We start from the raw sequence: 14,645 nt of genomic DNA, 5'->3' as shown, positions 1-14,645 counted from the left end.
GGAAGCTTTATAATTTGCTCATTCCAATATAACACGTGGCATGATCAAAGACCTAATATACATCTGTTATGTACTTTCTTCCCATATTCAAATAATAGCTAATTGAAATAACAAATCAGTTTTAAATGATGATTAGTATATGTCCTAACAAATACATTAATTTGAAATTTTCATATAACATCGCTCGACAATAAAACATCTCTAGCTTCGTTTTCACATGGGCAGAGAAAACAGGATACACACATTTCTTTAGAGTTGGATAAGGAGTTGCAATATAGCTGAAGGGAGCTTTGGATTCTCCACTTTGGAAGAAGGACAAAAGTGATGAGAAATAAAAAAGAAAGATTCAGCCTATCATTGCAAGAAAAGAAAACAGAAGTGTTCCTGTAATTCAATAATTTGGATACAACAATATTTGAACAAATTTTACTACAGCAAAGTCAGTTTGACAAAATAACCAAAACTTGAGGATACAACAGGAAGACTGAAATACAACTCACAAAACTGCAAAGTCAATAATCGTCGATACTGATGTAGATACAAATATTGATATGCATGGACTCTCTCCCCTTCAATTTCGACTCGTGTGGACAATACAAGTATACAACAATTTCCGGATGATTAGAGCTCTCTCTTCTTAAGCCAATACTGCGACAGGGAAAAAAACACAGGCACCCTATTGGAATGAGAAATAATTGGTTGCCAGAAAATCTTGGCGAAGTCTTCGCGAATTAATCCAATGTGGAAAGTAAAGTCAGTTGTGCACAAAGACTAACACTTTTTCGGGCAAAGATTATCAAAGCAACAATTACAGAGACACCATGCTATTATTATTACTGTTGTTCTTCCACATTCTCACTGCCTAGATGAACTCCATCTCCTCCTTTTGCAGCAGTTTGCTTCTTGTGTTTCCTGGTTTTGGCTCTCTTAGCTTTCATTCGCCGTTTCCGCTCATTGGCATCCACCCATTTGTAGTCTGAAGGTATACTGAAAGGGTCCACTTCATCCTTACTATACCTGTGACTATCAGTGTCGATGGTTGGTGTGCCGCGAGCTCCTTTCATCCATGAAATCCATGAAGAAGACCCCTCGGATTCCTTAGATTTGGCATCCTGGAAGTATGCTGGGCTGGATAGTGGAGTAGAGAACTCCTCTGCTGGTTGAAGCTCCTCAAATTTTGTGAAAGTGACAAGAACCCGTATCGTCGGGACTATTGGGATCGCTACCTGAAGGGAAGTAACAAAATTATGGGCCTATGAAACACATGCATGGATGCAGTATACACCACAATTCATACCAGAAAATAACACAATATACAACAACAAAAGAAGTGCGTGAATCAACAAAATGGCATGTTACTATCGTAATAGACAACTTAATATATGAAGTCTATTATAAAATACAAAAGACGTGTGTGAATATTTAACCAACAAACAAATTCTGCAATATATATCTGCCAACTTCAAGCATGTCTCATATATGTTCAGGAGTTTCACTATTTTTTGATCCAGTAATTTAGCAGGAAAACTGTAATCATTCAGATGTAGATGTCCATTCCATTCAGGACACCAGCATACTCCTCTCTTGAATAAATTTAGAGAATAAATCTGGGTGAAATACGAAAAGGAATTAAGAAAGCAACTGTAATTTGAATTTTTGTTTATCTCTGAAGAATTTACCATGCATTATATGTGACAACACAACATCTTCAGTAATGAAGTTACAAAGTTTAAGTTACATATTTGATAAAGTGATAATTGCTATTTCAGGAGAATTATCCATTTTTTTGTACATCAATAGACTCTCGTAGCAACAATTAACTATCAACACTCAGAGCCAGACAGGTAGAAATCTAATGTGACAGGATTCACAAGAAAATAATTTATCTCCCCTGCAAAACAAAAGATAACCGTCTCTCAACCCAAAAAGAAAGGAAAATATTTCAAGTTTCAAGGAGGAATAACTGTATTTAGATGAACCACATATATACACTTAACTACAAGAATTTGATACATTAAAATTCACTTGGGGAAAACTTATAACTATCATGTATAAAGAAACATGTGAATAAAGCATATATTATGTAGTTGTACCAAATAAACTTATTAGTTATTAGAAAAGAAGTTAGCAAACTGTAATCACAAGCGCACAGAGCAATCGTCTATAAAAATTTTTAAGTACTGAGGGTTATACTAGAAAGTGAATTACCTTCACAGGAAAGGTTCCATGAGGAAGTTTAGTCGTCAAAAGTTCTCTGAGTCTCCTGATAGCCTTAACTTTGTTTGCTAAGATGTCAAGTAGTGGCAGAAGCTCATCTGTTTTCAAAGGGAAGTCTGGTGTTAACCACAAAACAGGCCTTAAACCCTTTTTGTACTCACTCTCACTCTTAAATTCATTAGCTGCTCCTTTCTTCTTTTTCTTTTTATTGCTTTTATCCTTTCCCTTCTTTGTGTCCTCTGGGTCCTCCTTCTGAAACTCAGACGATGGCTTTTGCTGATCACCAGATCTTTGGTGGCCACCAGCAGGACCCAGTGCTGAAAATTTCTTTGAGGTTTTTGGATCCTCAGGTTCATCACTGTTGCCTTTTGAGTTTTTTTTATTCCAACCAAACCAGCTCTTCTTGTCTTTCACCACTCCATTGGCTTCACAATTCTCATAGGAAGCTGCTGAACCGTTTTCATGACCATCAAAGACTCCATTTTCCTCATCCTGAGAAGTGGCATCATTGTTCCCCATGCGTAATGCAGAATCCAATTGCATTCTTTCCTCAGCAGTCAATACATCGTCATACTCATCATTGTTTTCTCCATTCACCATACTTTCTCCATCTTCCACAGCCAAAAGCTCTTCATCCGTCATAGCACCTGGAACCCGTCTTGACTTCACACTTACCATCACATGAAGCATGTCATAAACTTTTGCCTTCCAGTTCCCAACCATCTCAGTCTTCTCTTGGCGCCTCCAATTCAAATGCGGAACAAGCTCAGCCTGAGTAACATCAATACCCGGCCTATACATATTTGTTTGAGACATCAGTGAAACTTCATGAGCAACTTCAGCATCTGTTGGCTGGTTACCAGCTCCTTCCAAGGCATTGGTGATTTCCTTCTCCTTATGGGAAAGAGCAACCAAAGAGCCTGGTGGCAGAGTCAAATTACCATTTTCTGAAGCATAGCCCTCTCCGAGGAACAAAAATGTTTGGTCTGATCGTTGTATGCGGAAGCCATCAAAACCTGCTAAGGTCATATCAGCACGGAGATTGGAACCACGCTTCCAAATTCGGTATGTATCTGAAGGGGCAATCCGACCAATAAAAGGAATGACAGAGCTCTCAAAATGGAAAGAAATCTCCATGTAAAAGTCACGGATACGAGCAGCAGAAGCAACAATCCTGGGAAGTCTACGACACCATTTAGCCCAAGCCAGAGGTTGATAGTGCTTCGCAATGATCGCAGCAATTGCTTCCTCTCTGGTGCACACAGCCTCTTGGAGAGCACTCCAACCATTCTCATTCTGTAAGCTCCAATCAGCACCAGCAGCCATTAAAATATCAGCAGACACTGGATCCTTGATACGGACTGCAAGATGAAGAGGGGTCTCTCTACCAGGAACATCACGGCGATCAATAACGGCCGAGACCTCATCAGCTCGAAGCTCAGCATTCAGAGATTCAGCCTCCGTATTGACCTCGCCAGCCTTGGCAAGGCGGGGCAGTACAGAGACAATATGTCTTAGGGAAGCATGGTCACGCTTGGCAACTGCCAAGTGAGCAGGACTGTGAGCATACTTGGACAAATCTTCCATAGATCTCTCTCCCAACACACTCTCTCTATTCCTTTTCTAGGTCCCTAATCTATAATCACGAGTGATACTGTTTGCTCCCATGGTTGGTAACTCTACCAGCTATAAATCAGAAATAAGGCACCCTCCACTCATACTTTTGCCTCTTAAGCTTCAAGGACTAGATAACAATTTCAATTACAGACCACCAATAATGGGAAACTGCCGAGTGTATTCCTTGTTCAATTCCACTGTTAAATTGCCAGAAGCAATAAATAACTTAACAACAATAATTAAGAACACAAGTTAATTTAAAATTAAAAAGCTACATATCCATTCGGAGCTACTTTTGCTCCGATACCTTTTCAGATTTCAACATTTTGTATTTATGCTCCTGTATTTTGCACTTGCACACTAAAAATCCTGTTACACTAGCTGATCTTAAGTCCCATTCAAGGTAACTCAGAAAGCAGAAACCAAATCACCAAACAGTAGCAGAACCAGACAGATTCGAAGCCTAAAAATCAGTTACCTTTTTCTCCTTAAATTAAAACATTAAATAAAAACGAAATTATACGAAAAATGATACATATACAAAGAAAGAAACGGACAAAAAAGCGGAAATTTCGCAAATTCGGAACTCCAGATAGTTAATAAATCGGGGCAAAAGATCAAAAGAAATCACAACGAAACAATTAAGCAGAGGGAATTAGCAAAGCAACAGAGCACCTGGGAAATGAAATTGAACGAAAGAGCCAGGAGATTGAAACGGTTAGAGAGAGAAATTGGGCAACACTTCAGAGTTAGGGTTGAATTGAAGAGAAAGAAAAGAGTTTAGAGAGAGATATGGAGATTGGATCTAACAGTACGAACCAGAGAGAGAGAGAGAGAGAGGTAAATGCTGACAACACAACTCAAAAGCACATGAAATTAAGGCACCCTTCTCAGTTTCTCAGAGACACACTCTCCTCTCTTCTCTAGTTATTATTAGTTACTACTCTCTATCTGCTCTGGAATTCTATTCTATTCCATTTGTGCTTTCTCGCTTTTTTGCTTTTGCATTTGTTGGCTTAATTACCCACTTTTGCATATTATTTACTATTAAGTAATTAATTAATTATGAGACCGTGTCGGAGACTTGTGCTAAAGCAAACAGTAATTAGAGCCTTTCAATGTTAATTCTAATTTTATTTTATTTTAAATTTTATAAAAAAAATTTATAAAATTTTATCTCATAAATAATAATTTAAAATTAAAAATAAAATTTGTTTTTTAGTATGTAGTATTAATTTAATTAAAATTTTATATTATTTTAAATTATTTTATTAATATAATTATATAAATAATAAAATTTTATTAATTTTCTATCAAAATAATATTATATTTTTAAAGTGATATTAATTTTATTTTATAAATTAATTTTAATATATATTTTAATTTTAAATCAATTTATTTTTAAAAGTATTAAAAAATAACAATAATACTCTAAAAATACTCTAACGCCAACATTGCCCGGCGTTGCTGCTTATTAATGGAGTATTACTATTTAGTATTTAGTTGTGATTGCTGTAATAATGTTATTAGAATATTAGCACTTGTCATTTGTTTAAAGGTTTAACTATCTCTTATTAATAACATTTTTTAAATATTTTCCATAAATATAATATAAATATATTAATAATTTAAATTTTTTATATTTTTAATAAAACAATTTTAATTTATAATCTTAATATGGGTCTAAAACTACGGATTAACTAAACCATTTTTTTTAATCATCATCACTTGCTCTCTTCTGGGTTGCGTTGCATAACAAGAGAACGGAAATATAATACATCATGTCATTTTCATGGGGTTAAAAAGGCTACTGTTATATAATGCCAAAAGTCACCCGCTTAATTTAGTAATATTTGTGGTGTTTTTTTATTTGAAATTTTGATAATTTAGTAATCGTTATATTCTAAATGACGCATGAGATTATGATATTTTATATATAAAAAAAGTCTATTTTACCAACAAAATGCCAAATTTATCAATACCAATTATGACACAGGCACATATGTTAATATATAAAATCCATTTTCTTTCGGTAGTGCCGATCAAAGTAAGACACGCTTTTCTCCTTTGATTAAAAGTAACGCATGTGTTCTCTCTCAACTTTTCAGTTCGATTGTTTTCTACTAAAATTCAAAAAATTCTCAAGTATTAACCACCAAAATGAATCCATGTAAACATCTCTCTCGAATCATATTTCGATTATCAATCCATTTTCATATCCACTGATTTTGAGTCTCCATCATTCTCCCATTTTTTCAATTTTCACTCATTCATTACTATTTCACATCCTTTTCCCGTTCTAACATTTTTTATCGATTCGTCGTCCTAGAGAAAGGAGAAGAGTTCATTAGCAAGATTTTTTTTTTCACGGGTCGTACACAACTTCTGCATGGGTTGTGCAAGCTCCTCCACGAACAAGATTCCTCTAATCACGAACCATATTTACTCTCATCCTTCCCTTCGCAATTTCTCTCTTCTTGTTATCACAAGAGCTGGGTTGAGCGGCTTTTTTCATTGTTTGTCTGAAGTTTACAATAACAAGTGTTGTTCACTGTCATTGTCAATTACGATAAGTCTGTCACTTCACTTCTCCTTCTCATCGATGCCATCCCCTTTTTTAGATTCTTCGATACACTGAAACTTCAACTTTAATGTAGATTTTTTTCTCATTTTTTTCTGGTTTGAAGGATTTGAAACAATTAATGGAAGGATTCAAAGTTGTAGTTAATTGTTGTGTTGCCCTTTTTATTGATGTTAAAATTAAATTTGTATTTATGCAATCTGTTTTAATCAATTTCCTACTATGTGTTTTTATTAAGAAATTAAGTTTCTATTTGTGTAACTTGTTCCTGTTATCGTGATTTATGAATTGAACTTGCAGGATTTGTTAATTTATTTGATACTTGTTTATATGTAACCTGTAATATGTCAGCTCTATTTGACTTTAAGGGTGTTCATAGTTTGGTTAATCCAAAACTCAAACATTTTTTTTTGTTAACCAGAAATATAGTCTTAGTTATTAACCAAATTGGTTTTACATTATAAAACTGGTTATTAATCGGTTAGTAAAATTCAAAACCAATTTTTATATTACATTTAGAAAAATCGGTTTTTACATAAAAAAAAAACGATTTTCACCAAAAAATTGGTTTTCACACCAAAAAATTGATTTTTACATTAAACCATTTTTTACACAAAAATTAATTTTTTCACATACAAAAATCCAAATTTTTACCTTTTTTTTAAATTGATTTTTTTAATCTAAAAATTAATTTTTTTCTTTCTAAATAATACAAATAACATTTGTAAATAATGAAATCCCTTCCATTATAAATAGTAATTACTTTTCTAAACTTTAGGTGGCAACACTTATCACATACACCAAAAACAAAGAAGGTATAAGGCACATTAGGATCAAACCCTTCATTCCCAATGGCACTTCAAAAGGCCTCTTCAGTGATGAAAATTTTCTCTTAAGCCAAAGAAACGATGCAAAATTTCAACAACATCCCCAAACCATACAAGAAATTCACTGTGGATATAATCCCATTGAGGCTAAAAATGACATTCCAACTACTATAATTGTTGACACCAATATCCCCATCCAAAAAATGACATTGAAACTGCTATAAGTTGTGCCTCAAATAAACCAACATAAACATAAGCATAAACATAAACATAAACATAAGCAAGTCTAATCATATATGGAAAAGCAAGTCTAATATCTTTACCACTTAAGTGTGTAGAACATAACTAAAGAAAACATAAACAATCAAGACTTTCTAGTTATCTTCAAGCTCAATTGAACCTGGACCCACTAAACAAGTAATGTCCTCTGATAAAATCAAATCTACACAAAAAAAAACTATAATTATAAATTTAAAAAAAATTATAAAGACTAACGGAATAATTTAGTTAATTTTATTCATCGTTTGAATCTACATAATTAATTTTATTCAATTTACCTTGCTCGACCTTTTTAAACTCTTCGAAATTCTCAGGTGCAAGAGAAGAGAAAAAGTCTCCTTTAAGCTAATCTTCGGTACATACAAGGGCTTCTACCATCTTAGGAGTCCATGAGCTATGATATTGATCGATGATTCTTCCCCCTATACTAAAAGCAGACTCGGAAGCTACTGTTGAAACTGGTATAGCCAATATGTCCCGTGTCATATTTGCTTAGACGAAAAACCAATTCGAGTTATCCTTCCACCATCCTAGAATATACAAAGGCTTATCATCTGGCTCACAGTCTTCATTCAAATAACGATCAAGCTCAGATTTAAGATTGGATTTGCGACCGGTTGATCGATGATATAACCCCGTATCATAAATTTCTTTGGCTTTATCACTTGCACTCGGTTGGGAGAGGGTATCATCTTGGTTTCCTTCATCTGCACCTTGATATAAATTATAAAGTGAATGAAGACAAGAAGACAACTTTGTCTTCAATTCACCACCCACTTCTGCACCAAAAGAATTAACTAGGCACCACTCAACATAATCCAACTTATGGAAGGGATCTAGAACTACGGCAATTAACATCAACATGTTAATAGTTTTTGCATTTCCCCAATACTTGTTGTATTGTGCTTTCATCTTACTTGCCATAAGACTTATGCTCAAATCATCATTATCATGATATTGTTGAATTTTCCTTCCAAGAGCAAACACTTCTTTCATGTATAATTTAATAGTGATATGAGAGGATCCAAAGATGCGAAGTGTAGCATAGCAAAACATCTCTAAAAACGGTAAGACGAACTTAGCATAATCCCAATCTTGAATTAAAGGTACCCCTCTTCCCTTGTTTAATTCTTCAACAAATTTTTTGTCTTGCATCTCTAATAGCTCAAATGCCTTTTGATGCTTTAAGGCTGCTACTAACATTAAGTATGTAGATCTCCATCGCGTTTCAACATCTAGGCAAACAAGAGTCTTATGTGGAATATTCTCTTGTGTAATATATCCCTTAAACCTAGTTAATCTTGAATTTGAAGATCTGATATACTTCATAGCATCTCGAATTTTGGCAACTGAATCATCAATCTCCTTCAATATAACACTCATGAGGCTAGCTCCCTGGCAACAACACCAAAATTTGATGCGAGAGAATTATACCAATTCAGAATTAAATAGATTTCTGTTGTAAGTATAGTCCGAATCGGCAATGAATCATCTCAATCAAATTATAATCCTAATGATGTCACAAATCAAAGCAAATATAAACCGATAGTATTTAGACTCCCGGGTCGTTCTCCCTAGGAACTAATGCCAAAGAGTGCACACAATTTTGGTTGTGAGAAAGTAAGGGGGTTTTCAATGATAAGGAAGCAAACAAATAAAGAGATAAAAGAACGAGACAAAATTGCAAGTAATAAAGTAATAAAAGAACAAAAGAACTATGTATAATATGAACAATTAAAGCTTTAAAGTGATAGAAAAGTGGTTTAAAACATAAATGAAACCTTGACTTGGGGTGAGTTATGGAATCCTTTCCTTGCCATAACCACAACTATGATAATTATGATGGATTAATCTCACTAAGTCAACCCTTAACATTGAAGGATAAGTTAACTGAGCATAATTGTTATTAGTCCACAAGTCCTAGCTAACTTACCAAATTAATTGGTAAAAAGCTAGCATTAGTGGAAACAATAACAACTAACAACCTAAGAATTATCACTAAATGTTGGACATTATGGCTCTGTTAATCCATAAACTCATTTTTTCCAAGCCAATAGGTGGAAATTACCCCATAATCAAAATTAGCATTTTATCGAACACATAGTGGGCATAAATATAAAACATGGCAAAATTGGTAAATTGGCAAAAGCTACGAACCATAAATGATCAAAACCAATAAAAGCTACACAACAAACATATAAAAGCCATCAACATCAAATTAAACAACTAGAAATCCAAAATTGCAAGGCAAAGTAAATATTGACAAGAGAAATGGAAATATAAGAAAGTGTAGAACAAGTAATGTAATTGAAAGAGACAATTAAAGAAAAACTTACAATGTAAATTGCAAAATCCAAAAGCAAGACTTGAAGTATAAAATGCTACAAAACCCTAATTAAGAACCCTAAGAGAGAAAACCTAAACTATACTATACTAGTCCTACTCCTACTATGTGTATTTCCTATTCTAAGATGTCTCTCTTCTAATGTGTTGATATGCCCTTAATATAGCAACTTGATTTCAGAATCCAAGCCTTCCAAAATGGGCCAAAAGACCTCCAATTTCGCTCAGCACATGTTTCATTAATGAAATCACGTGCAGGGACCTGTGCAGACGCACAGACATGTGCGACCGCACACTCAGCTGAAAGTTGATCTGTGCGTATGCACAGGTTCTTGTGCGTATGCACACATAAAAATACTCGCTTGTGTGTACGCACGTAGAGATGTGCGTTCTCACACTTCGCTCTATGTGCTTTTCCTTGTTTTCTTCATGTTTTCTCCCTTGTACATGCTTTCCACTTTTGGCCATCCATTCTTGCCTAAATGACCTGAAATCACTCAATAAACAAGTCATGGCATCGAATGGCATGAAAGTCGGATTAAATTACTCAATCTAGGTACAAAATTGCATGTTTTCACATTTAGGGTCAAATTGGGGATTGACGAACTGACTTTTGCCGGTAAAAAATTTCATAAAAATAATCACGTTGTAAGTATAATTTCTAAACCAGCAAAGAATCCTTTCGTACAAAAATTTGGTTGTCACAAGTAACAAAACCCCTAAAAAGTTATAACCGAAGTATTCAAACCTCGGGTCGTCTCTCAAGGAATTACAGGGAGGTGTATTTATTATTAGTTATGAGTTTTGTGGGAAATTTGGAGTTTGGGCAATGGGCACAAAAATAATTATAAATTAAAGTAATGAAAATTAACAAGAGGTTTCATGTAATTAAATTAAAAAGCCTTGACCGGGGGTATGATTAATTGAAAGTTCTATCCTTGTTGAAATTTTCTCAATTGTAGTATCAAAAGGTTGTTATTTTCACTTAGTTAACCCTTACTAAATAAAGGAAAGTTAAGTGATTGAGCTAACTCTTATTCGCAAATCCTAGTCCTCTCCCTTGGGAAGGTCTAGCATTAGTAAATACAGAATTAGCCAACAACTTCCAATTTAACTAACCACTTGAGCAGTCCAACTCAAGTATCTCCTTTTAATCAACCCCCAAGTCAAGTTGGGAGTCTACTCTGTAATCATGCATACCATCTTTGTTGTTGGGAGTTTGGAATAAAAAAGAGACATGATAATGGAAATAAAATTGAAAGCAATTAAATAAATAATAAAATTGAGAAGAAACAAATTAAATTAGAAGAGAAATCAAATTAAAGAAACATTGAACCTGGAATTGAGAAGAAGCAATCCTAAAATTAAGAGAAATCCTAAATCCTAAATCCTAAGAGAGAGGAGAGAGCCTCACTCTCTAAAAACTACATCTAAAACCTAAAATCTGAATTATGAGCCGCCCTCCTCATTCCTCCACTTTGCAGCCTTTAATCTGTGTTTTCTGAGCCAAAAACTGGGTCAAATCACGGCCTGAAATTACCCCCAGCGTTTTCTGTTAATTCTGCAGATCGCGCATGTCACACGTACGCGTCAGTTACGCGTTTGCGTCGCTGGTCGTTTTGGCGTGTCACGCGTTCGCGTCAAGTACGCGCTCGCATCATATTGCAGAACTCCAATCCATGCGTACGTGTCGGCCACGTGCATGTGTCATTGCAATTTTCTCCATGTCGCGCGCACGCGTGAGCCGTGCGTGCGCGTCGCTATTCGCTGGTTATCTCCTTTGTTTCTTTTGTTCCTTCGATTTTTGTTACAAGCTTCCTCTCCATCCTCTAAGCCATTCCTGCCCTCTAATCTCTGAAAACACTTAACACACATATCATGGCATCGAATGGTAATAAGAGGGGATTTAAACATAGCAAATTTAAGACCAAAGAAGCATGTTCTCAATCGTAGCACAAAGTTAGGAAAGGAAAATGTAAAATCATGCAAATAGTATGAATAAGTGTGCAAAGGCTTGATAAAAACCACTCAAATTAGCACAAGATAAACCATAAAATAGTGGTTTATCAATCTCCCCACACTTAAACATTAGTATGTGCTCATACTAAGCTCAAGGAGACAAAAGGAATGAATGGGGGAAAGTAAGACTCATGAAATGAAACCTATATATGAATGCAACTATATGCTAAGATGGTTCTATCTACTTGGTCAAAAGTACACAAGTTTTTCAAGACAAAAATAGATCAGATTCCACTAATTTAAATCATACAATAAAAGACAAATAAACTTGTAAGAAGATAGTTCATGAAAGCAGGGAACATAGAATTAAGCATTGAACCCTCACTAGTAGTGTATATGCAGTCTAATCTCTCAAGTGTCTAGGGTTGATCACTCTACTCTTCTCTAGTCATGCTTTCTAAAACTTTGTTCTTCATCTAACTAATCAACAAATATTTAGTATACCAATACAAACATCATGAGGTCTTTTCAGGGTTGTAATGGGACTAAGGTGAGGGTGAGGATATATGTATGGCTAAGTGAGCCAAAATATGAATCTTTGACTAACCTAAGCTTTCACCTAACACACACATATTCTATGTAACTCTAAAATCATGCCTAACTACCCATAATTCCCACTTTTGTATCACATACTCATGTACCAAATATTTCTTTTGATTTTATCACATATGCATTGACCTTTCATTAAACTTAACATTGGGGTAATTTTGTCTCCTATCTATTTATTATATATATATATATATATATATATATATATATATATATATTTTCTTTTTCTTTTTCTTTTTCTTTTTTTTTGTCTTTTTTTTGAAAATATAAAAGCAAACATAACATATTAATACATATGGATTTTTTTTGGATTTTTCTGGTCTCACATGAGTAGGCACCCAAATTCCCAATATTTAAATAAAGTAGAAACATAACACATTCCTATTAACCCAGGTTTCCCACAGTTTCCCCACACTTAGTTGACACAAAATTTCTATCTTAAGCTAACCAAAGATTCAATGGGATAATTAATTGTTTTTCTGCTTAAGGCTAGTGATGTGGTAAAATACAGAACAAATGGGATTAAAAAGCTCAAAATGGCTAACAAAGGTAACTGGAATGGTAGGCTATTTGGGATAAGTGAGCTAATAACAAATGATGGCCTCAATAATATGCAAACATGTAAATACACTAAACAATGGACATATAGAATGGAACAAAATATAGATTACAATCATAGAGAAGAAAACACACAAGAATAAAAATTTATGGCTATAATGTAACCATATAATTAAGCTCAAGTCTCACAGGTTGTGTGTTTTTAGCTATAAACTATGTTCCAAATACAAGTTTCAAACAAGTTTAACACAAATTTTTAATTTATATTAGTGAAATATTGTAAAAAGGGTCTTGAAAAGAAACTCATTACTTTAACCAAGCAAGACATACATGCAAACAAACAAGCAAATGCAACAACTAACAAGGAAAATAAATGATTGGTGTTGAAAAGAAGGTAACTAACCCATGGAAGTCGGTATCTACCTCCCCACACTTAAAGATTGCACCGTCCTCGGTGCATGCTAAGATGTGCAAGTGGACGGGTTGCTCTAACTGACGCTTGTAGATGGAAGTGCCTTAGCTGGCGGTCTCGTGGTTCCTTTTTGTGCCGGTGTCTTGTTAGTGGCCTTCTCTTTTCCTTTCTTGGTACCCATGTCTAAAGAAGAAAGAAAAGGAAGAGTGTGAAATATAGACAACTAAGACCGGAAGGGAGAAAATTCCAAGTGATAATGAATGCCAAAGGAAAGCTGTTAGCCCAACTATATGGTAGCTACAACATGTATGTAAAACATCAATACGGATCAAAAAGGCAATTCATAAAATTAGATGCAAGATGGTAAAAACATGCAAGTAATTGGCATGAGAAGCATAATTCAAGTATCAATTATTAAATGTACCAAATTAAAGGGCATATTTAATGAAGACAATTATGAATAATAATCTCAAATACATGTGGAATCCAAGTGTTGTGAAAAAGAGGCATGCAAGTAAACAAGTAAAAGAAAATAGGATTCAAAGTGCCAGAAAAGCTTTTTCACAAACACGTGGTGTGCAAGGTATAATTGGAATCAAAATAATGTAATCCAAATGTATAAGAGAGCCAAATTAAAATATCAATTGTTAAATCACTCCTCATAAAATCCACAAGCTCAAAATAATAAAATAGTACCCAAATAAAATTCCAACATCAACAAAAAAATGCATGAGAAGAAACCATAGATAACTAAGGCAACATGAAATAAATAAATGCAATAATGGAAAGAAGGGGGACAGAGTAGGTGGGGGGAAGGAAAAAAGGGGAAAGGAGAGAAGAAAGGAGAAGGGAATGAGAAATGGGACGCGACGCGTAAGCCTGCATCACGCGTACGTGTGAAAACTGAGTTGGCCCTACGATGCGTAAGCGTCGCCCACGCGTACGCATGGGTGGTTTGAAAGCGAAAGGACGCGCACGCGTCAGGGACATGTACGCGTGAGTGATTTTGTGCCTCTAGCACAGTGCCAGCCCCAGACAATCACAACTCTGTTCAGCACGCTTTTATGCCAATTTTTCATGGTCACGCGTGCGCGTGAGGGACGCGTACGCGTGGAGGGCTGAAATCACAAGCGACGCGTACGCGTGAGGGACGTGTACGCGTGGTCTTGCTTGTGCGCCAGGCACGTGTCCAGCACCGCTCCTTCCCAACTCTCTATTTAATTCTTTTGTTGCACGCACACAC

General features: G+C 35.0%; 2 protein-coding genes across 2 annotated transcripts; both read right to left on the bottom strand.

Annotated features, from left to right (window-relative positions):
• Nucleotides 1-325: 325 nt before the first annotated feature.
• On the bottom strand, nt 326-4,852 carry LOC112710917 (uncharacterized). Its single transcript, XM_025763391.3, has 3 exons — nt 4,510-4,852; nt 2,209-4,031; nt 326-1,226 (listed from the first exon to the last, which is right to left on the bottom strand). Exons 2-3 carry the CDS (start codon nt 3,802-3,804, stop codon nt 834-836), a joined length of 1,989 nt encoding a protein of 662 aa, XP_025619176.1. The 5' UTR covers nt 3,805-4,031; nt 4,510-4,852; the 3' UTR covers nt 326-833.
• A 3,161-nt stretch (nt 4,853-8,013) lies between these two features.
• LOC112709138 (zinc finger BED domain-containing protein RICESLEEPER 1-like) lies at nt 8,014-8,904 on the bottom strand. Its single transcript, XM_025761034.1, has one exon. The coding sequence runs from the start codon at nt 8,902-8,904 to the stop codon at nt 8,014-8,016; it is 891 nt and encodes a 296-aa protein (XP_025616819.1).
• Between the last annotated feature and the right edge of the window lie 5,741 nt (nt 8,905-14,645).

This window comes from Arachis hypogaea, chromosome 9 (assembly GCF_003086295.3).
Source record: "Arachis hypogaea cultivar Tifrunner chromosome 9, arahy.Tifrunner.gnm2.J5K5, whole genome shotgun sequence".
In the NCBI taxonomy this organism is placed as follows: domain Eukaryota; kingdom Viridiplantae; phylum Streptophyta; class Magnoliopsida; order Fabales; family Fabaceae; genus Arachis; species Arachis hypogaea.
This window is presented reverse-complemented; position numbering and strand designations above follow the sequence as displayed.